The sequence below is a fragment of the Typopeltis vanoorti genome, chromosome 6 (assembly GCF_054136105.1).
Source record: "Typopeltis vanoorti isolate ZY-2024b chromosome 6, IOZ_Tvanoo_1.0, whole genome shotgun sequence".
Lineage (NCBI taxonomy): Eukaryota > Metazoa > Arthropoda > Arachnida > Uropygi > Thelyphonidae > Typopeltis > Typopeltis vanoorti.
In genome coordinates, this window is record NC_143554.1 from 3,957,684 (window position 1) to 3,981,945 (window position 24,262).

At 42.0% G+C, this 24,262-nt stretch overlaps 1 protein-coding gene across 2 annotated transcripts in view; it reads left to right on the forward strand.

Annotated features, from left to right (window-relative positions):
• The window catches only part of LOC150105254 (corticotropin-releasing hormone receptor 1-like), a 120,860-nt gene that overhangs the window by 68,659 nt on the left and 27,939 nt on the right, over positions 1 to 24,262 (forward strand). For both annotated transcript variants that reach the window (XM_090394650.1, XM_090394651.1), the window contains exons 4-6: positions 4,242 to 4,345; positions 15,222 to 15,351; positions 23,613 to 23,769. In XM_090394650.1, the coding sequence (XP_090250776.1) occupies positions 4,242 to 4,345; positions 15,222 to 15,351; positions 23,613 to 23,769 (391 nt within the window). The remainder of the gene's footprint in view (positions 1 to 4,241; positions 4,346 to 15,221; positions 15,352 to 23,612; positions 23,770 to 24,262) is intronic.

Sequence of the window (24,262 nt, forward strand, 5' to 3'; positions counted from 1 at the left end):
GGGCATTTTCACGTTGTCATAGCAGTCAGTATATTTTTATTATTATATGGGCACCTCCATGGAGTCTTGAAGATTCATCAGGGAAGACCCAATTTATCCACGCAATCCATCATTCCTCTCCTTGAACCCATTAACAGACAAACACTCGCAACTGATTTTGCCAACCCATTCCACTCATTCACCAATCTCCAAGCAAAAAATCTAGTCCTCACACCCCTACTAACCACACCATTATTTAACTTCCAGGGATGGGCCCCTTATTGTAGTCCCTCTAGCCAAGTGCTGAAATTTCCCCTGCATCTGTCCTATAAAACCCTTTAAACACTTCAATGTTTCTATCATATCCCCGCTTTTCCCCCTATCAACCAACTTCTGCTTTCAATCTATCCTCATAGGGAACATTCCATAGGGAATCCTCTCCACCGCTTTCTCATCCCCAAGAAACGCAGGGGACCTGACTTGAGCACACTAATCCACGTGTGGATATCGAGACCTTACAAAGAGGAATTACAACCTCCTTATTGCTACACGTTAATGTGTTTTCCTATAGCCAAGTAATCTTATGGGCTACCTTAGCAATATGTCCTCTAAACTTTAACTCTGTCTATAACCACCCCTAAATCTCTAGCTTCTTCTGTTTCCTGGAGTACATTGCAATCAATGTAATAAACAGCTTGTAATCTGTTTATCTCAAAATGCATAAGTTTACATTTTTCCACATTAAGCTGATACCCGTTATATTTTTCCATACTGACAGCCTATTTAAATCTTCCACATCGCCTTGATTAACAATTACTCTACCTAATTTTGCATCATCGGCAAACAACTCAATATTTCCTTTCGGGTTATTTCTTCTATCATTTATGTACGGATTAAAGAGCAATAGTCCTAACCCCGAAACCTGCGGCACACCACTAGTTTTTCGCCTTTCCATATACGACTTTTTGACATCTGTCCAGCAGCCACCCTCTTATCAACTTAACCAGTGCCATATCCATCCCCCATTTGTTCTGAGAGGGGGAGGGGAGGTCCCCATTCGTTCCAGTGATAGAGGGAATGCGATTTCTTCCGATTCTCCACGTTTTTCGGCTTTCAATTAACTCTTCGTAATAAAAACTAATTAAACTTAGCTCCCCCCGATTATTTTCGCCACCCCTTTTTTAGATTTGCGATGAGCCGGATGTATGCTGAAGACCAGAAGAGATGGCGTCACACCTCAAGATTTTAGTCGTTCTGTCACTCTGAATCGTTTCCATTGAAATGTTTTGGATTTCAAATCAATTAGGAAAAATCGCGCGCGCGCGCGGACACACACACACACACACACACACACACAGCATTCATGACAGTTTTTCGAGCGAGAGAACAATGAAAAAAGCGACAAAACCTCGAAACAGATTCGCTGCGAGTTCTTTTAAAGGCGAAGATAGTCGACCTCAGACTGCGCGTGTAATGAGCAGCAACAGTTCACGTCGTTCCAAGGAAGCCTTCTCTTCTTTGCTGCCGGAGAGGGGGGAGAAGAAGCCATCACGAATGCAGAAAAGTGCGACACTTTCCGAGTGTTGGAAGGGTTTTCTCAGGAAACGAAGTCGGTCAAAGTAAAGTTGGCATCCTCCAATTTTAAATAAAAACCTTTCTATTCGTATAAAAGCTAAGAAATTCGTGCAAAAATTGTTGCTTCGCATTCCAGCAATTCACAGAGGTTAAGATTGTCCTCAGATTACATCGAAATCGGCGGCGCTTTCTTCGTCCTCAACTCTTTCAGCAAAAGCTTTACTCGCGGAACCGAAAACATCTCCGAAGCGATGAATTTGCATAACTCGAAGGATTCATCCAAGGTGTCATTGTCGGCATCAAAATCTTCAGAATGGAAAAGGCTTCGCTCTCCGATATCATAGAAGGACCCACCAACTCCTGAACCCCTACGGACAGCAGCAGAATTCACGACCCCGAAACACGGGAAATGCTCGTTTTATCCTAGCTTTGAATTGACTCAATTTCTTTATGAACGAACACACACACACACGGCATCGGTGAATTTTGCCAGCATTATTTGACATGTCGGAATCCGACTGATGGACGCAGTGTCTGCCCCAGAACAGCGCATTGTGATCCCGAATATTCTGCGTTTTCGTGCAGACTCTCGAAATGAGTTTTTCAGCTCTGCGGTTCAAGCTGACCTTTAACTCCCTCCCAAAACAGAGTGCGTTTCTGAGCAAGTTCAAGATGACGGCGAGTGGCGGTTATAATTTCGCCCTTCAGGAATCTATTTAGGGGAAGAAGTATCGCACTACTGCTTTCAAGTGCTATCCCTGGCAGCTCTCCCCCCCCCCCACCCCACTATTCGTTAATCGCGAAAATATCCGAACTAAAGCAGTTGACGTCTGCAACAAATCTTTTCGCACACGACGAATCTTCGTGAACGCACGTGCTAATGTGAAGTGCAGAAATGACGACGAGAAGAACGAGCCACGTCGGATATCGTGACGAAACTCTAATCGTGGGAACAGCGGGGGTCAATGTTGTCTTTGCGGCTTAATGAAACAATTCGCGAATGACACCCGAAAGTAAACCCGCTACTTACGCCCTCGAATGAAAAATGGAGATGCGGTCAAACGCATATCGCAGTGGCGCTGACGGGCGGCCACGCTTCTGCGGTCCGTTGTGTTCTGCAACAGACCCCGCTCTGTTCGCAGTCGTCGATAGCGCAATCGACACCGTGGGATCGCGTTACGTCTCGAACAAACCGCGGCATTCATCGCTGGCGTTCTTTGGAGGAGCCCCCCCCCCCCCAAAGAACGCCAGAGCGATGCAAGAACCGCTTTTCTATGTGAACGTGGCCAGCATGAAACGAACACCCCCGTTACCCGCTTGTTGGTGTGCGTTTCAAAAGATTTATGGCGATTTCAGCGATCGTCCTCCCCTTAGTGGGAACGCTACTCCGGTCCATCGGTAACGAAATTACAAGTCGATTCTGCGCTGCCGCATTTTCCACCTTGAACTGTCGTTTATGACTTGTTCGCTGCGACGTAATTTCCTTTCTCGGGGATTCAGGATCGCGAATGATTGCGCCCCCTGGCAGAAGCTCGCATTTCACGCGGTTTCCGTGTTGTGCCTCAGAATAGCTTTTCTAACTCAGAACTGCTTTTTCTCCAACAGAGCACGGAAAGGGAGAGCGGAGGAGCGTCGACTGCTGCTGAGTCATCTCGGAAGGAGAATTACGAAAACGAATCGTAACTGAAAATAGTTTGAACTTCACATCGCCATTTGAGTTACGATATTACCAGGTTGCATTTGCTTTCTGTGAGACGGGTTATTGCTCTTTCTGGCTACCAAGTTGTTTAATATGAACTGCGCGATCTTCAGTAAGTCTTGTACGGCGTATATTTCTCGTGACATTGCTAGCTTCATTTGTAAAGACAAAAACGGTTGAGTATGGCGATGGAGAGTGACAACAAATTGTATTGACTGGCATTCGCTTCTGTTTGAGACGCAATTAACAGGATAAAAACTCACGAGGATGGAATGTTATCTGTCTTCGTTAAGTAGCGCCCTCTTTTCTTGTTACCGTTCGACGTACAGCATTTTATCAGAACTACTTCGGATACTTCATCTTCCGTATAAAGACAGCGAAAACCCCAAACCACTTCCAATCCTTTAAATAAATTAATGCGAGGATTTAAAAGAAAGAAAAAAACAGAATATCCTAAGGAACGTGTGATAACCTTTAATTCTTGTTATTTTATTGTTTAGAATGAAAAGTTCTCGAGAAACTCAATTGTCGGCTCCAAAAATGATTCACTAAAATAGCAAAACCTTTTTTTTTTATTAAAGAAATTCATGAAATCGTTTTATGTGCGAAATGGGATTATTAAAATAAGGGGAGCTGTTATTTCTGGAAAGTCTACAAGAGACGCTGTCTGTACGCGATGTGTGTGATATTAAGAAACTCATTTCAAGATGGCGCTTGCTTGTGTTTTCAAGCATTTATGAGTGAGGAATGTCATCTTGGAGGAATCCTTCGATTAAACAGTGCTTACTTTAGTTATTGAAAATCGGATTCTTCCTGAATAATTAAATACGTTCGATGCATTAAAGCCTCTCGTAAAGTGGGAAACACACGAGGTGCGCGGGGTAGAGTACAGTATGCATGTATAAGAATGTTTCGGACTGATAAAAGCCAAGTGGCTTTGTGTGTTTACGTTTGTGCGTTGACCTAATCTGTTTGTTTTCCTCCGCAGGAAGTGCCGCTGATGCCTTTAACCGTCAGCTACATCTTGTTCGTGGTGTCCATCGTGTCCTTGGCCGCTCTCGCGATGAGCCTCTTCATCTTCTGCTACTTCAAGTAAGTGCGGCTTCTATTTCTGTTCTCGAACTTGAAGGGAGGATTTTTAAGCAGTCCAAGTGGACGCGACATTTTCCGTGATCGGCACGTGGAGGCGTGTACAGAGATGGTCACGTCAAGTCTCCACAACTCGATCTGCTCACTTGAATTAGCTGAAGTTAAATAAACAAGGTTCCAGATTTGCTTGCTTATTTGTTTAAACATTTTAAAACCATTTTTAAAATGTTTAGTAGAACAGACGTAATAATTTAAAATAAGTTTTCTTTTGTTTCTTTCCAAGAACCCTTAAACACCATTGGGGGGGAGATAACTTTAAAATTCAAGTGTCTTGTGGTCTGTTGAACGAAAAAGGAAAATCGGATGCAGCACTGTGGAGTGAGTGAGTGAGCGAAGATTGTTCAGGTGGAGAAAGAGGAGAGCTGTCCTTCTAGGGACCAAGGTTTGATTCGTACAGCCTGAGAGACCCACCCGTCTCTATTCTTCATTAATTTTATATTTTCATGCGGTTCCCACTCAGGCAAGGTTTATTTGTAAACGTATAGTACATTCGTTTAGTGTCAGGCAAAGGATTAGGGTTTTTTTTTTTTTTTTTTTTAACTTTTATTGATTTTTTTTTAAATTATTTTTTAGAAAATCCGAAAACCCTGCTCCACAGACCAAACATGGAACTCTTTGAAGCCACTTCAGGTCTCCAATAAGCGGGCGCTGGTCTCCCACCTCCATTCCACTCCGTTTGCAGTTTTTCTCATCCATGCAATCCAGGGATTCTAGCGATTTCTTCTTGCCACGTCTTCTTTGTCTGTCGCCATCCACCGGTCTCCATTCAGCCAATAATTTAGGCCGCCTTGCGTTGTTATTTTTACAGGTGATCTCCATTTTGAACGCATAATGTAACGGATGATGTCCTTGACACCTCCTCTCGATCTTATCAAATTCTGGCTCATTTTTACCATTTGTAGTGACGTCATTCTTGCGTCTCATTATCACTTCCTCGGAGTTATATTTATGCAGGAAACTGTGCGCAGTTATCTAACAAGCCGAAATTGTTGGTCCTGGGTCGTGCCACAAGGAACGATGAATTGACCAAGTCTGAATATTTTTTGTGTGTGCTCTTTCTACAGTCATTTCCCACAAATTTCTGAAGATCACGTGGTTTGACTTAAGTTCGTCTCCTTTTTTTTGTTGAACAAAAGCCTCGAGACCGGAGAATTATGCAAACATTTTTCGAAAAGGAGTACTCAGAGGCTTCACTGCAACTTGTTTTGCAATTAGTATTTTTTCGTGACCTTGGTACTCGCGTCATCGTTTAAAAGAGGTCACAGTGACATAAGTTTCGAGTCCTGTTCAGAGTCTGAACAGATCTTTCTCAGCTAAATAGGAAAAATGAAGGAGGCAAAAGTCAGTGAGAAGCTTTCTGACGCTAACTCTTCCAAGGACAATAAACATTCAGAGAGCCTCCTGAAATAATAAAACAGAAGTCTGCAGGTCGTTTTTAGGTCTCGGAAAACGCGATCGCCTTCGGGAGAAGAACTCAAGAATTCAACATCAAGTGTGAAAGAACGTTTTTTGAAGATGAGGGAAAATTAAAATATTAGACGCCACTTATAACCTTGTCAACTTGGTTATCGGAAGTGCATCTAAGTAAATTTGAAAGACTTTTCGTAGAGCCGGTGGAAGGAAATGCGCTCGCCAAAGAATCTCAAACAATGCGCAATCGACTTCGCCATGTGAGACACTCTTGTCAACTCGGGAATTCTACCGAGGAGAGAACGTGATTCATAACAGTGCAATGATGACGGATAATCCATCGTGTTTTGCTGTGTGAATTGCGGTCATTTTAATCTCCATACACACCTGACTAGAAAAACAAACTTCAAGTCAGCCTTCGAAGGCTTGCTTTTAGAAATCCATTTGTCGTTTTTTCTGTTTCTCTTTCTCTATCCTTCACGGAGTTTTTTTTTTCCTTCTAAAAAACTCGTTTATTTGTAAGCTTCCTATAATAGTACAAAATATTGAACAATCCTCTGTGTAACCTGAGAGCAACAGCTCATCCAGGTTACGATGTGCATAAAGTTACAAAAATGTATGTAATGCATTTTCATTCTATACACATATGTACATTCCTATAATGTACGTGTTATTATAATATAATTACGTCATAAAATCGCAGATAAAATAAAATTTCATCATACAGAGAAAGTTGCATAACAATTAATTAGGAACAAAATAAAACAAAGCAGTTAAATAGCATTTAAATTTTACGTTTTACACACGAGACTGGTTCTTTGAATGCAAATATGCTAAAACCAATCATTTATGCAATTATTTTGAACAGAGCTTCCTCATTTCTGTGGGAAAATAAATACTCTTCGATTAGAGTTTTGTATTTGTTTGGGTTAGTTTCATTTCTTATCGTTAAAGGTAGTTTGCTGAATTCGTTGTTTATTAGGAACACGTACTTTAGTAGTAATACTATCATAATAGTATTAGTAATGGTAGCGGGATGGGGTGGTAGATTGTTCTGAGGTACGCTGATGATGCAGTACTCTTTTGTAATGACAAGGAAGAACTGGGAAAAATCCTTGAAAAAGTTAATGAGATTTTTAACAGCAGAAGACTTAAGCTCAATCCTAGCAAGACAAAGATTATGGTTCTCAAAGGAAATATAAACAGCGAAGCTCTTGAGAAACAAGTTGTCCTTAATGGACAAAGAAGTCAGCAAGTTTGAGTACCTGCGATTCATTATTAATTTGAAGAATTGCTGTTCAGAAGATGTTAGAAAAAGGTTAGGAATGGCTAAAACGACAGTCGGAGACCTGTCTAAAATCTGGAAGGATGGATCTATCCCCATGGGAACAAAGTTGAGGATTTTGGATGCAGTTGTTTCTTCAACAACGACTTATGGATGCGAGACTTGGAACCTAAAGAAGTCTGATAGGAAAAGTATAGCAGAAGACTGTTGACGATTTCATATACTGAAAGGCACACAAATGGATGAGTATTAAAAAGGGTGGTCGAACTTTAAGGCTTCTTAAGCATGTATTGGAAGAAAGTTGAAATACTTCAGGTGCTTCGAAAGGACGGAACGAGGATTTCTCAAAACAGTAATAGAAGGCAAAGTTTCTGGCAAAAGAAGGAGCAAATCTTCAATGAGATGGATGGATGTCTGAAATGACTGATCTTCAGAGAGTTGAAGCCTCCAGAAAGGCATACAACAGGACCACCTAGCGAGGACTGGTGTGGCACATCACCCAGCATGTGACTTACCATACGGCATCTGATGTCCAGTGAATACATGGATGGATATGTACTTGAAGGAGTGTATTGGACAATAAGTAAATTTTCCTCTAAATTCTCTCAAGGCTCCAGTATGGTCGGATTTTATATTTATCTCCTAATTGCGTCAATTTACCTCGACCTCGTTTTTCCTTTGGGTGTTTTTCCTGTTATGATGGTATCAGACATCTGTTTTCTCCCATTCTGTTCAAGTGACTGACCATCCCTCCTGAAATTAGCTCTGCCAACCCATTCCTGAATGCGTCAAGTTTCTGCCATCCTCATATTTAATGATACTGCCATTGATGCGATCTGGTAATTTCCTTGATCTTTCTCAGAACTCATTTTTGTACCTTCAAATCTTTTGAACTGTTTTACTTCTGTCTTAGATCTAAGTTAAGATTGTTTGAACACTGTCTTGTATACAGCTAATTCAGTGTTTTGGCTAATTTCTCTCTTATTTCATATAAATTTATTCGTTTGACTTCCCACCATACCAGCTTTACTAATCGTTTCATTTTCCATATTTAGTTTGCCATCTTTGAAATAGCATTAATGCTCTTCTGGTCTAGTTCTTCACTCAGAATGCCGATGATGTTCTGCACGTTCCAGCAGACTTATTTTCAAAGTCTCTTTTAATTGCCGATTTTCATGCCAAGTTAAGAAATCCTGCAGTCGATTTCGTTCAAGAGTAAAAGATTATTATAAATGGCCTGAGATTCACAATTCTGATATCAGGTTTAATGCCACTTCCCTTCACAAAGTGATTCCTATAGATGATAAATAATTGCGGATATAACGTGCACCCTTGCCTCACACCCTAGTTAACATGAAATCATCTTGCTGACTTGCATCTCAAGTATAAGACTGAACATTCATACGTGACCACAGTAATAAGATTTTTTAAAATATTTCGTCCCACGTGTGATAGGACATCGTTCGTCAGTGCAGTTAATTCAAACAATACTAGGAATAACATACAGTTAGGGCGCATGCTTACAATGGAATCCCAATATGCGTGCAGCAGCGCGTTATAGAATTAAATTAAAATAACTGGATAAAAAAAAGATTGTATTAAATGGGAACATAATATAATAGTTATTTTACGCAATTTAGGATGATAATTCCCAGCCTTCAGGGATAGCAGGAACATCATTTACGGTTTAGATGTGGTCTGTGAAGTAGGCTTCAGCACTTTCTTTGTATAAACGTTCATCTTTATATAAAGATCCACGTAGTTCTTCACTCAGAATGCCGATGATGTTCTGCATGTTACAGCTTATTTTCAGTCTCTTTTAATTACCGATTTTCATACATAAAATATATTTTATTATAATAAGATTAATAATAATTATTATTTTAACATGTATTTTTATGTGTTATTTTATTTTAATGCAATCCTTTTTTTTCTCTCTCTTGAACACGCTGCTGCACGCATAGAGGGATTCCATCGTATCATGCGCCCTAAGTGTTTGTTGTCCCTAGTGTTGTTTGAATTAACTGCACTGACGATGTCCTATCATACTTAGGACGAAATATTTACTTAGTAAAAAAATCTTATTACTGTGGTCACGTGTATGTTGAGTCATGAATGCTCCACAGGTTTTCATTACACAACAAAACTCAAATATGAACTGTATGAGTCCACTCCCTTTACAAATGAAAGCTTAACGAAAACTTAAATACAGATTCTTGTTACATTCCCAAGATTTCTCACCCATTTGTGTTCAAGGGAAAATCTGATCCTGACAGCCTCTATTTGGCCTTAAATCCGGTTTGTTCGAGTTTCTCTTCCGCAATGTCACAGTGAACTGTGAAAACGGATGTCAGCTAATTATGGTTAAAAGAATCAACATCCTCCGGTCATTGTGTACCGCTCCCGTAATTCCACTTCGCATACGTTGGGGTATGCAAAGTGGAATTACATCCAGTTTTTCTAGTTATTAAAAAGTTTCAAGCACAACTCAAAGATCTTCTTATGGAAGTATTTCCAATTCTTTTTCTTAGTAACTTTTTAAATAACAAATTTCGTAAATTTCAATTCCGTGGACTTTTCAGTTTACTCTGATTGAAATCGCGATGCACGAAGCAGCTGAGGCTTATGAATTGAGCGAGCTCGTGACGTCTGAGTGTGTGACCGGTTTCAGTTTTGAAAGCCCGAAGAAAAGTTTTAGGAGGACCTCTTTTTGTTTACGTTCTGGACGGGATTGGAAAGTAGGTCTTGTCGATCAAAGAGCAAATATGAAGACGGCTGTTGCGCTACGGAGGCGCCTGTCCGTCCAGCGATCATTCAAGTGGACGTCACTTAGGAAGCGGAAACTGCGTGGGAAGATCGACATTTTCGAAACTTAACCAAATCGCTCATTCTGGTTCTAATTGGCATTTCGAAATTGTTTGTTTTGATGGAAGTCGGCGCGTTCTGCGACTCTCCCCATCTTATTGTTTGCAAAATCGAAAATAAAGTGACGACGCGTGAGGAGAAGACAAACCTCAGAAATGAGGTTTGCTTCTCCTCACCGATCCTTTTAATGCGCGAGGCAACTGAGAAAGCGGTTCGTTCTGAAATTGATAATTCGAGGGAGGGATTTGAAGGGGTTTTATTACCGAACAAGTCCGGTACCAAATAAGGGTGTTTTAGGAGGAGGAGAGGCTTGGATTCTACCACGTGCATCACATCTTTGGAAAGACCTGGGTTCGAAGAACCTTCATTGGAGCTTTTCATCGGAAGGTGGGCCGGTTTCAGACTGAGGTGGGAGAGTTTTTAATCCCGGAAAGCAGACCGACCAATAGAACCCACGCGGTCAACATCCACTGGCCTCGCAGCTTGAGTTGCTTCGTCCGAAAATCGAAATAAAAGCAAACATCAAAATAAAGCTGGCGTTGCGGTAACTGCGGGTTATACAAAACCGAGAAGAGGCGACATTTTGTAGAATTCGCAGCGTTCTCACTCGAACTAAAGCAACGCTTTCGTCCCTTCACAACAAGGAAATTCAACTTTGACATTTTCCTTTTTTGCGCCTCTTATTTTTATTTGCGCAGGGAAGGTTCTTTACGAATGTGGCGCAAAAGATGCGAGACTCGGCATCGCGAATAAACAAAGTTCCTCTTTAGGGACGCTTAGTTCACCTTTTCGTGTCTGATGGAACGCGAGTGAAACGCAGTGAATCGTTTTCATGTCCACCTGCTCCGCATGTTTCGTTTTCTATGATTTGAACATCATTTTAAGCGCTTGTAATCTCGGCCTTGCATTTCGACCACCCCATTGCTGTTACCCGTCTGTTTTCCTAACGTTGCTTCTCTTTTCTCTCGAGATAACGCAATCATCAGAAATCGATGTGTCAACGCGCCATACAATGACCGTCTCCGAAGGATTGCACAACCGTATCGAGACGCGAGGTCAAAACAGGGAGAGCCGAAATGGAAAGGAAGCAATCTCGGAGGACGAGAGTTAAAAACGCAGTTATGCTAAAAATAATAATAAAAAATAAAATAAAGCATTTCAGAAGTTCAAAGAATAGAAAAGAATGGAGGATCATAAGATTGTTCGTTATGAATGAGCTACCAAAAATGGAGGAAAGCCTGGAATGAATATAGATGAGAGAGAGAAGGAAATAAGCATGATAGAGGTTAGGGAATTATTGAAGAAAATGAATGGGGAAATTTCCCTTGGGGGGATGAGATAATTTACCTGTTGAATTAATCAGAGCTTCTGGTAGCTCAGAAGTGAGTGCGATATTTTTAGATTGATGGGGAGAAAGAAGGCGATGCCCGAAGCGGTTCAAAGGAGGCGCAAGAAGAGAATGCCGTCACTATAAAAGGAATATTATTATTGTGTCACTGTGCAAATGTGTACGGAAGGGAAATAAGAGGTAGAATAGGGGAAGGTCTAAGAGAGGAGCGGTTTGGTTTTAGAAAACCAAGATCACCTTGATTTGGGTTCTTTTCTTAGGGAAATGATGGAAAGACCGACGCTGGGGATTTAGAAAAAGCCTGCTGATGGCATTACTTGATTTGGAATCACTTTGGGGTTCAACGAGAGAAAGACTGGGAAAGAGTTGAAAGTGAGAAATGATTATGATAAGAATGGGGATGTTATATTGGGGGAGGGGGGGTTTAGAAGACGTTAATTTAAAATTCAGATTGGTTTGCTTCCTGAAACGGAAGAGAGGCTTCACTGCATTACAGCCAAGCTTCAGTTAAAGTTATTTAAAAATGTTGGGATAGGTCAGTAAGAGTGGTTTCTTTCTGTTGACTGCACTGAAAACGGAATTATTTGTATTCTCTCAGTTGATTGTGCAATGAGAATTATGCCTTTCACGCAAAGCTTGGCTGTAATGCAGTGAAGCCTCTCTTCCGTTTCGAATTCCCATTTACAATGAGATTAACTTCAAGCGAAAAGCGGTTAGTCAGTTTCCTGCAGTGGCGAAAGAAAGGAAGAGAAAAACACCCCCTAGCCTTAGTGGGTGTTCCGCTGAGCTGAACTGCAAATTGGATTAACTGCTGATTGTTTGAAAATGAGACTGGTGGGTTGACATGAGTGAAACACGTCGAAAACTGCCCCTCCCCGCTCCGGGGAATATCTGAATGACAGATTCCTCCGTTTATTGTCGTCAGATTTTTACTGGAAACAAACCTAAGAAATTCTCTCCCACGCGCAGCGTCCCTACGAGTTCCTTCATGTTTTTAGTCGAATGTCGCCAAGTCATAATCCTCGTAAGTAGATGGGATGCGAGGGGGATTCATCCAAGTGGACCGCCTCGTTTTCTGCATTTCAGAGAAGCCCAAATTCAATTTTGCTTCGTTTTCTCGGAGAGCATTCGGTGAAAAATAATAAAGAGAAGAATGGAGTCGTCTTGATTTTTCTGAGGGTCTTCGCCAAGCAGCCGACTTCTTTTCTTGCCGATGCCCGTTTAATAAAAGCAGACAACTCGCTTTAAAACGCCTACTTAAGGCCTTCTTCTTGTCCATTCGGGACGCTAACTGGATAAAAGAGCGACAACCCCCATCGCGTCTTATCTGTGAGGCCGGTGCGTCTCAGATTTTTAGCTTCAAGATAATTGTCTTATCTTTTTGCGTCCTCGTTTCCTACGAAGCTGCTCCAACTCGCGCTCGGAACGTCTTTCCAAGTTGCGCTTAACATTTTGCTTCTCATTAGAATACGCTTTCTTTCGTGACAGGTTTGTACGGAGGTATTGAGGTATGCGTGTGTGTGTGTGGGGGGGGGAATCAGACAGTGTGCTCGTCAGGAAGCAACATTTAACTTAGTTCCTGTTTTGAAACTCATTGGCTTCTGTGCGAGTCGATGCCGAGTGTGAATATCCCGCTAGTTGAAGTACTTAAGCAGCCCGAGGTCGAATCATTAACTCTAAATAATTTGCCGTAACAGACGGGAAACGTTTTGTAATCGGAGTTACGTTCAGACATTTCCTTCCGATGATGTATTTGAAGCTTCTAAGAAAACTGATTCCCCTCATGAATGTGTGAGACTTAACAGACAATTAATTCTTCGTTCGGCAGTGAATGGCGACTGCAATCGCGCTGTACACCAATTTCTCGTTCTCTCTCTGTAAAATGAAGGCAACCCTTGCCAAGAGAATAGTGCGATCGAGCTTATTGCTGTTCCTTTCTTGCCGAATCCCTCGTATTTTTGTTGCGTACGCAGAAGGCGACGCAAACGTCTTTCTGAGAGGAAGAATGCAGTCGAGATTTCTGTCCTCAGATTTCTGCAATTCCTCAGAAATTTAATGTTGCGTCGACGGTGTTGCAACAGCCTGATCAGTCCTGACGACTTTAAATAGCTGCAGAAAGCCTAGGACTGAATCTGCTGCATTCGTCCTCTCAGAAAGACGTTTGTGTTGCCTTCTGTGCAAGCAGAACGCAATTTTATATTCTAGTCACGAACGGGAGCAACTTTTGGACTTGATTTGGCCGCAGACTTCGTTTTTACTCGAGCACGTCAGACTTACCTGGGAAGAAGACTCGCTAAAAGCGTAGAACTCGTCCGATTGCATTGAAATAAATCCCCACCGCAGAAGTGCCCTCAATTGCATGATTGGCTTACTTAGAATGGTGAGGAACGATGTTTTCCATCCCAGACGACTGTGAGCTTCTCGGGGGTAGAATTCGCTGTTATTTCGTCCCGTTGACGAAGTCGATCATTCACAATGACGGCCCTTAATCACAATGGAGTTAGCCTTGGTCAATCATGTAGAGCCTCTTTAAGATCGTAGCAAGACGACGACCTTGCAGAGGCTGGTTTCTTGTACCCGCAATGATCTGATTTCAGAGGAGGAATTGAAAGAAAAGAAGCATCAGAGGCATAGTTTTTCCGTTGACCTTTAAAAAATGGGTCGAATGGACTCACCACCCGTCCCTGATCTTCCTCACCAGTTCTTAGTGTTCACAAATGCTCCTCAAGACTTCTGTTTAAAATCAGAAGAATTAAATTTTACCTTAAATAATCAAACAATTTGCTTCGACGTCTGTTTTCCTCTACTTGAAGATCAAGCGAATGCTTCTCTTTGCTGACATTACTTAAAAATTACTTAAAATTGGAATTACTTAAAAAAAAAGTTAAAGCAACTTGAGAGTATGATTCGTTCAGCTTCCGTTGGTTGATTCGCGTGCATCCGGTGAACAGTGTTCGAATGAATTCCATGCAAGCAGGCGGAAAGTTGCGTCGTTGTCTCCCCATCCCTTGTCACCACTCTTGTCAAATTATTTCATGGAACACTCGGAAGAATGTTTGTTCTCCGCCCCTTTCCCTCTCACCCCCACTTGGTTTCGCTATGTCGATAAGGTGTTCCCTAATTTGCCGCACACAAATCGGCAGTTTCTTATTCAAAACGAACCCCCCCCCCCTTTTCCCTGGAATGAAGTTTCCATCCGAAAAGGAAACAAGAGGGTCCTTCGTTTGTTGGATTTGTGACCTGATGAATCAATACGAAATCCCAGTGCCTGTAGCTCAGAATTATTTTTCTTGTGTAGTCATTTAGTTACAGCAATGAACAGCATTTGAGAGGGTCGGAAATGAGAGAAAGGCAAACTAGCGCCCTCTGCATTCGTTCGCAACTGACAGCAGCCACAAAGCTGTTTGGCACTTAAACGGAATGAAGAAGGCTGTCGATGGCAGCTCATCCAGTTCGTTGGTTTTTAAAAGTGATTTTTGATGGAACGTTGCGTTAGTGCACAAGAACCACTTCCTCGGCTTTCTTGGTCGCGTTTTGATCATTAACATCGATTTGCTGTCTGTTTGAAGGCACCGAGAAAGGCGACCCTTTCCAACGTGCATCCGTTGATACTTGCAGAAAATGAAAATGTTCTTTTTATTGTTCCGCTGAGTTTCTCTTTTGTAGACGCCATTTCATGCCGAGTTCATTTTCATCGCATCAAAAGAGAATGCCTTCGTGTTCACTGCGGAGCAGAAACAGTTACACCGGTTGCGTTTGGTTTCATAAGAGAGTTGGTTTGGTTAAAGCGATTTATAACTTACTTTTATGCGAACGTTCGTGTGAAAATGTCCGTGAGATCCTCAATCTTTTGTGAACTCAAGATTATCTTCTGGAAGACTTTCCTCAACTTGGATTCTTGCCTTTTGCAGGTCTCTCCAGTGCTCGCGGATCCAGGTGCACCGGAATCTGGTCATTTCTCTGGTCCTTCACACGGTTCTGCTCATCATCATCCCTCTGCCCGTGTTGTTCGAGTGTGTGGAAACGGCTTTCCGAGAAGTGGTAAGTACCGTAATATCAATGTCGTCACGTTTCTTTCGATGTATATTTCACGAACTCGCGCAACACTTAGTAAGCATCCAGGTTAATAAACGGCATCAGCTGTAATGGTGGAGCCCATCTGTCACCAAGTTCTTGCCAAGGGATGTTGTCATTCTTGCTTCCAATACTGCATTGCGGTTCATCAACACTGGTTGGATAACTACGATTTGGGGGTGCCAGGAAAGCCAGCGAAACGAGCATTCAGTTGGCTTTCCTTCGTTTTTCACATCTGAACTCTCAGCTCTTCTCCCCCTGAACCCGAAAAAGAAAAATATTTACAGATTTTGAGATGGGCTAGGCTACGCAGGTAAATGAAGAAAAGTCAGAGGTCCAAAAGCTTCAAAAATGAAACGCGAATTCTGGGACAACTATTCAGAACAGCTTGAACACGACTTTTATGGCCCAAAAAGCAATTAGGGGGATTAATTAGAAACGAAAGAAGGGAAAGGATTGTGAGAATACATAAAAACACCCTTAACAAGAACGTTGGGAACAACATCGCGCAAAATTGTACGAATATGACGAAAAACGATGTTACCTTAAAACATGCAAGATGATGAACGCAGGAATAAGATTGCCACAAACAGAAAACATTTTGAAAAAAAACTTAGAAAAATAGTTGGAATAGGCCAAGTACAGGATAAGTTAAAATATGGAGGAAAATAAATATTTCGGTTATTGATATGAGATAAATATCACGGTGCCATTTGTTTTATTAAAAGAGAGAGAAAACAGATCCAAATAATTAGAAGGATCGATCTGTTACCAACCACCACCTAGAAAATTTGTGCAAAACTTGCTGAAATGACAAACGAATCCTTCGTATTAAAGCAGAAGCTTTTAGATGGAGAAGATCATGCGCAGTATCTTACAGCGAAATACTAAAAGAAAAAGCATTGGAAAAGGGCACTCCGGTTTTGGGTTTTATGGACGACACGAAACATTCGATAGCAAAACCAAAAATTAGAAATTTGTAAAATAATGGAGAAAAGGAAAATACAGAGAAGTTTATCAAAGATATTGACTCAATAATTGTATAATAAATGAAACCAAAGCAGTTAGACGCAGCGACTCGTTAAGTCCTCTCGTTCAATGGATGTAATGAAAGATAAGGAGTCGAATGAAATAAAAATTATAAATCTAATTTACCGTCGTGATTGACAACGCAGAAGATGCTTTACAAGGAGAAGCATTTCGTGGCGACGGGTTATCAAAACGATGACATGCAAGTATCAATAGAAAAGACCGAAACACCCGTGATTAGCAGGCAACCAATCGGGTGTAAGCTAGAAATAAACAGAAAAGTAAGCGAACGAGACGAGAATTTTAAATACGAATAATAGAAATAAAAGTCCAAGCAGTTTTAATGAGAAGAATTCGACCCGTTTTAACTCGAAAAACAAAACTCCCAAGGAAACTGCGGGAAAATAAAATCAGAAATGAAGAAATTCGCAAACGAAAAAGTGCGTCTTACAACTAGAAATGGATTGCAAGAAATGGAAACGAAACACTGGAAAACCAGTCAGTTGGAGGACCGAATAAGGGTGGAGAGACGGATCGCATTGAACATTGCAAGATGAAGTAGGAGTTGAGAATCTCGTCACCAGCGAGATGTATTTATTACGTTGGAATCGCTTCGTTGGTTGCAGCAACTTCGGCAGTTGTGGTGATATCGGGAAAAACAAGGGAGGGCTTCGCTAGAAATATCTGCTTCTCGAAAAATGGGGGGGGGGGGCAACGAAATGTGAGCTTGATTCGATGCTTATCGGAATTCATAGGCGGCAATATTTTTAGACAAACAAATCACGTCCACATATTTAACTCGAGCCAGAATTGTTACACGCCATCGGGTGGAGCAGATGCTTCGGTTTTAAAGAGAATTTCAAGCATTGCGAGAAGTTTTTGGTGCTTTTCTAGCGGAACAGAACGATGGAGGGAGTTAAGATACGCAGGGGATGTATGCGCAGGAGTACAGGGAACTTTCAATCGTAAATGTTGACCCCTCACTCTCCAATGTTTGATTTTTTTATTAAGTTTATTTTTTATTTTTCTCTCGTAACGATTTTCCAGTTGATGCATCGATTTGCTTTTGATGCGTTTGCGATGCAGCAGCACTGCACGTGCACTTCTGTCGGTTATGAAAAGATGCCTCCTGTGGCCGCGTACGTCCGCGATTTAGTTTCATTAGGAGAATCGAAAGAGAACGCTGATAAACGTCAGTGTTTCGGGTTCGCTGCAGTCACGGGCAGCCTCTTAGTCGAAAGTGTGCTGACGTTTGAGAAACCTTGAAATAGCCAACTTCTTATCTTTGCTTCGAGGAGTTTGTTTTTCCCTGTCACTCGCAATATTTCAGCGCACACCGCGAGCAAAAGACAGCTGCCAAAGCGGAATGCGCATTAGGATGGGATGGTCTTCATGTCGAAAAGCGCGAAGCACTACGGGGACTCGATTGAATTATGCGAACTCGAAATGTAAAAATAAAGCGAAAAACAACGAATAGCCCAAACAATTCTCTAAACATGCTTTCGAAATTTAAAGGGTACCAAATTTTAAGGAAAGACGCACTTTGACACCCGACCCACGTCAGATTAACGAGGATAACTCCATTGCGGGATGCCCAACGTTAAAGCGTCCTTTATGACATCGTACAGCGAGAAAGTCCTTTTCGCCAAATTCGAATCGATTGATTTAGACGGGTCATCGCGTGCCAAGAATTGTATATTAAGTTTTTTCAACAAGATATTTATATGATGCGGGGAAAAAAACAAACAAAACAAATACTTGCTGGTAGTAATTATGACCAGCACGTGTCATGCGTACTCATTTGCAAGTTCGTATACCTCAGGAAAGGAAGATTTTTTTTTTTAATCCGAGCGTCATTTTCGGGCTTCCGTTGAGTTGCCATCACCGACTTCCGCAGCGTTTCCTTTCGGTAATCTCGCATGGAAGGTTGTAAACCTCCGATGTGTTAGTACAATGGCAATGCAAGCGATTACATCATCAAGAAACCTCGCTCTGGAGATCTAACTTTGGCCTCTAACAAGCAAGATGGTAGTCTTGCGTAGGACTGTAAAAACCCCCACCAAAGATATTCACTAACCACCCACACCCGCAGCGGAGTTAAACCGCAACCTGTTCTGGGTGGAGAACCAAACTCCCTGCAACCAGACCGACATTCCGTCCTGGATTTATCGAATCTTGCTTTGAATTCATTCACGTCGGGTGGAGTTTAAAGAGAAATTTGACTGCCTTTAGTTGGGAGATGAGTTTCATCGTCCGGTGTGACACCACTTACTGGAGGTCTGAAGTGCAGGGCCGTACTTGCACTTTTTCCGAGGCGCTGGAGTGCTCTGGGGATCCTCCCTCGTTGTTTGGGGCCCTTAAACTGGTTCTAATTTTTGGTTCTCCAGTCAGAGCTTGTGCATAAGTACGGCCCTGCTGAAGGGGTTGAAAACTTCCTCGTTTGGTCCCTACAGCAGACTTCCCGCATAATCCTTATCCGCCACATGTGCTGCGGTTCCCAACCTTTCATGGAGGAATCGACATAAAGCAGCTTGCAGTGTTCACCCTCGTTTCTTACGATACCTTTTGAGATCGTAACAATCTGTCCCTGGTAATATCTGTTCTGAATTCCTTGTCCCAAGCATTCTGCATCTTCTAAGAATGTCCTTGCCGCAATCACTTCCCCGGAGAAAAATCGTCTTTGAATCCGTCCTTCTTGAAGCGAAGATTGAATGCGTTTTGAGGGACTCGCTCTCATATGGACAATGCAGGATTTCCTCTCTCAAAACACACTTTGCTAACCTTCCACAGCCTTCATTACCTTCGGCATGATCCTGAAATAGACCCCGTAAGTATCTCCCCTCTCTCTCTCTCCCAGTAACCTCTGAGACTGTCCTCTCCTTTTTTGCTCACCCATGGATTTAGTTTGATACGTTCTTCCGGTCTTTCATCTTTATTTATTATTCTTGAAGTCGAAATCCCAACTGAGTTTTGGAGACGATTTTTGATGCAAAGATGGGTTTGCTTAACTTATTTGATTTTCTTACCCGTTGGAAGTTTAAAAAATTGTTAGTGGCCTTAATGAACACTGAGAACATTGGAGATTATTCTAAGCATCCCAACATCTTAACCCAACTTTTGTAATCCTTACTAATTCCATTGTTCTCCCTGTACCAGAACACCCTATGGGGCTTCTCGCCAAATTCTAGTGATCATTCGAGGGATCGATTTAATCCGCTGGACTGTTTAGGAAAGGGATAATTTACAAGACTTTGGCCCTCTTGGATAAACTTTCGTTGATTTTGTTGATTAGCAGATCGACAGGCACGAGTGTTAAGTGCTTGGCAATGCAGGAGAAAAGTCTTCTGTGAAGAAGTATGAGAAGGAAGAGTCTGCACATGTTCGAGGAAAATAATCGAGATGTGAAAGGACAGAATTAGAGACGGAACGAAAGGTGCAGCTGGGATGTAAAGAGGGTTTTTTAATCGAATCCAAATTTGTTTTTGAAAGTATCAACTGAGGCGTTTCCTTTGAACCAGCTTCAACGTGGTTAATTTGAAACCATCTTGGTGCTTCGAAGAGCCAAGAATAGCTGAAGAATGTTTGCGATTTACCAAAACAACTCCTCGTTTCAAGCAGCCAAAATACGAGCTTCGTGAAATGTGCTTCCCAATTATTAAAGAAGAACACGCAAGTCCGCAGTAATAACTTTAATTAATAAATAAGGTATTTCATACTGAAACTAATAGTACATCTTCAGTGGTACCTTATTTATTAAAGTTATTACTGCGGACTTGCGTGTTGTTTTTAATAATTATACTCTGCCACGGGTTCCTCTCAAAATAAAAATGTGCTTCTAAGTCGATGATGTGGGAGTGAGGTGAACCGTGCTAAGAACGAAGAATTCAAGCTCCCTCCTGCCCTGCAGTTTGAATATCTTCGCAATGAGGGTCTCCTTGTTAGCCAACGGTGATGAAATTTTGTCGTACTTCAGAGGAGGTGGTCGAATGGAATGACATTTTTCTGTGCATTACAAGTTCATTGCGGAAACCTGACCCTTCGAGTGACCTATTGAAGAAGTAGCCACGAGGGGGATTAGTTTTATTGGCTTCCAGTAGCCACTCTTAAGTACTGCTGCGTATTTCAGTTAAGTGAACAGAAATTCGCAACATGGGGATCCTTCCCTCCAAGAAGTCACCGCAAGTTAATCTGCAGTTCCAGCCAGTGATGATTTTTCTTGACTGCAATTCATAGCTTGCTGCGATGTCTCAAAGAGACGACCCCTTATCGAAACTTGATCTCAAGTAGAAAGGGGGGGGGGGGAAGCAACATTGAAATTTGAGAATCTTTACTTTTGTAAAAAAAGTTTAATTTAAAAAAAACGTGAATGCTGTTAGAGGAGAAAGTGGGCGGAGCGAGTCCTGCACGAGAGGAAGAGGTCGGCAATCTACCTCTCTTCGACTGCACCAAGCATTACAGAGGGTTTTCGTGCACCATCCCATACGAGAGAAAAATGTGGACGGCTCGGAACTTACGCACTGTTAGATGTAGTGGTGAGAATCTTGAGGGTGGAAAAGCACAGCTAGCATTTGGGATGATGCAGAAGAGGCTGCGAATGCGATGTGCTCATCGGAGGAGGAATGAATCCAAAAAGATCTTGCGTGGAGATCTGAGTGTTGAGGATGTGAGGTCGTTTATTGCATGAAATTAATGAGACGGGATTGTGTTTCTTGAGAGAATGCTGCTGTTGAGGAGTTGTCATTGACTGAAGTATGGCGGAGATCAGAGAAGTTTAAGTGCTTGAGGAGTTCAGAATATACGAGCACGGCAAGGTTGTCAAGTGAAAAATGTTGCGAGTACAGTCACTGGCTAAATTATGGATTGGATCCATAATTTATCCATAATCTCCGTGCTATTCTACGTTAGTAACAGAAAGTCGTTTTGGAAGAGGACAGGCATAAATACCGACGCGGATGGTGTGGCATTCGTGATAAAACCTGAAGAAAACCGTAGTGTGGACAGAAGAGGTGTGTGGTAATTCAGATGCTTGTTCAGTTCAGACCTGGGCGATACATTTCATTGCAGTCTCGTGGCATTCTCTTCAAACCACGTGTTTACATTCGCTGCTTTGCGACATGTTGTACCAAAAAAGTGCCGCAGTGTAGGACATGGACAAACAGACGGCCTGTTGTCCAGAACATCAAATACAGTCGTATCTCCATCACTGCAACCCGATCCATGCCGCATCATTACGTGTGTCCTCAAAACAGTCGTTGTGATACACCCTGATCATTTAGATCCCCACCCCAAGATACCTCAGTGAAGTCGAAATGGCTTCAGATCGAACCGCGGATCTTCCGTGGGGGTAACAAAACTTGGTCTGAGTACTTGCCTTCGCTTCCCTGCAGTCGGAGTCCTCCGATTGGTAAGATGGTGGACTACGCATCAGGATGTGGGAACTCAATTCTGCATTGGTGAAGCTTTACGAAAACTGATCGTGGCTACTTCTGAACGTTATTTTTAGTAAAATTCTTGCACGTGCAATGAAAGGGGGTGTTTTGCGAAGTTCTCTGGAAACATTAAAACAAATAATCTACAAGAAAGGGATGATCCACGAGTGTTCTCTTCTTATTTCTGAATTGTGAAATAAGAATGTGCCTATTTCAAGGACGCATTTTAATTATTATTATTATTATTATTTTATTATTATTACAATGAGACGCGTCCAAGGACTCGGATCAACTCCGCTACATCTCGCCATTTTCCTTATGACTTAATTCCCGATTGCACCACAACGAGACTACCGTCAATACCATCTGTCACTCGCCACAAATAATATTTCAGTATGTAACTTGCGTGTGTTCTCGTGGTCGATTTGTCTGTAAGCGGGAGAAACAAAAATCCCCGCTACCTCCGCATGAGATCGGCTAACTGGCCTTCAGTTAAAAAACCACAATCCTCCCGTCACGACGAAAATCGAACTTCAGCCTTTTCCAGTCGAAGGGCGCTGTTCCGATTGCATCACGGAGGTACTTATCAACACCCCCCCCCCACGTTTACTTTAAGATTAACGGCCCAGAAGAATTAATCGTTGAGACCGGGTCAGAACCATTGGGTCGAAACTCCTTCCGCGTTGCCCACGACTTTCATTCATGCTTTTTGCGATCGCTGGAGTTCCGTTGATGCAGTGGCGGTGAAAGGTGTTGTGCTCCTCTATGAACATCACGTGAATTGACACGAAAAGGGATGTGGCGGCAAGGAATAATCTCCGCCTTATAATAAATATTTTAACTGTTTGCTTTCTTCTTCATTCGCTTTATGCTAAGGGTGCTTTTTCATCGCTGCGCCGCTCTGGGACGAAAAGCACTCTCACCCTGCGGGGCAAAAACGTGTTTCGAACAGTCCGTAAAGTAAGCCATGAATCTGATTGATTGTAAGAATATTCCGGCACTGAGATGTTTTTCGCGATGTCCATAAAGAAAGTTTAGCATAACACGCAGCAACCCGACGACTGTTCGTCACTCGAAGGATTCCGATGGGATTTTTTTGGAATCGGCTTACGATGTTCGTTGAAAGAGACGTTTTAAGAAGTCTTACTTTTAAAAGGACCACTTTTAGATTTGAGAACATAAATAAAGTGGCTTGTTTCGTCGTATTCTTGCTTTTCTAATAAAAGAAAACAACTTCCTTTGTGTCCCAAGTGGAAGTATTGAAATATTTCCATTTGCCGTCTTTTATTGGATATCCATTGAGATGCGCGTCTCTCTCTTATCCCTTTTTCAGTGCGTGTCTGGGGCATCCTTCGCGATACAACAGCGAGAAATATTTAAACTTCCCTTTCCCTCACTATAAAATTTTACGGGATATTTCTGAATGCGAGGACTCTTTAAAAACAGAATATTCAAGAACCACGAGGAGCTTGCGAACTCGGGAGTGATGGCGATATAATTTTTCGTTTTGGAAACTATTTTTGCTGGATTCACCCGACCTGGTTTCGATTCATTTCACTCGGAAATAATAAAGCAGCTCGGATTTCACTTTAAAAAGACAAATGAGAAAGAAAGAATTTGTTAAGCATTCCGCTTCCTTAATGGATCGCAAAGGTTCAATTACAAGGTCAAACAAGAAGGGGATTCTACTGAATCGAGAAACCTGAAATTATTGACATTTAATCCCCTCCCCAGAGGGTTAACTTTTCTTCTGCTTTTTTTTCCCCGCAGACGTGGCTGTGCAAACTGCTCTTGGCGTTGAAGATGTACGCCGCGATGGCCTCCATCTACTGGATGTTCGTCGAGGGACTGGTGCTTCATAACAGCATCACCGTGTCCGTGTTTCAACACGACGCGCCCTTCAAGGTGTATTACGTCATCGGATGGGGTAAGTGCTTTACTCTATTATTATTATTATTATTATTATTATTATTATTATTATTACCACAAGATTGTTTGTATGGAATCGGAGGAGTGAAATGCTTTTCAATTTTTAATTTGATCCTTTTAAGTGTTCCGATGGAAAAATGGATTTGCAGATGCTGAACTGAAGTTGCGATATTATCTTGATGAGTCAGTGAAACGACGAACTTACAGCACATTCTACGTTTTTTAATTCGGCAGCAACCTCGCTAAGGGAAGAATCGTGAATACATTATTGGACTGCTGGCCTTAAAATCAATTGGAGAGGGGGAAAAGCGTGGATCTCGCAGGCGCAGTAACGGCCTTGAATACTTTTGATGAGAACGACTTATTCTTGACGATCGGCAGCGAAATGGACTCGGACGGACATACGCTCGTCTCACAAGTGTTCGGATTCCACCTAGCATTGCTCATTTTGTCATCTCGTCCCTACATATATTATTATTTCGGGCGACTCC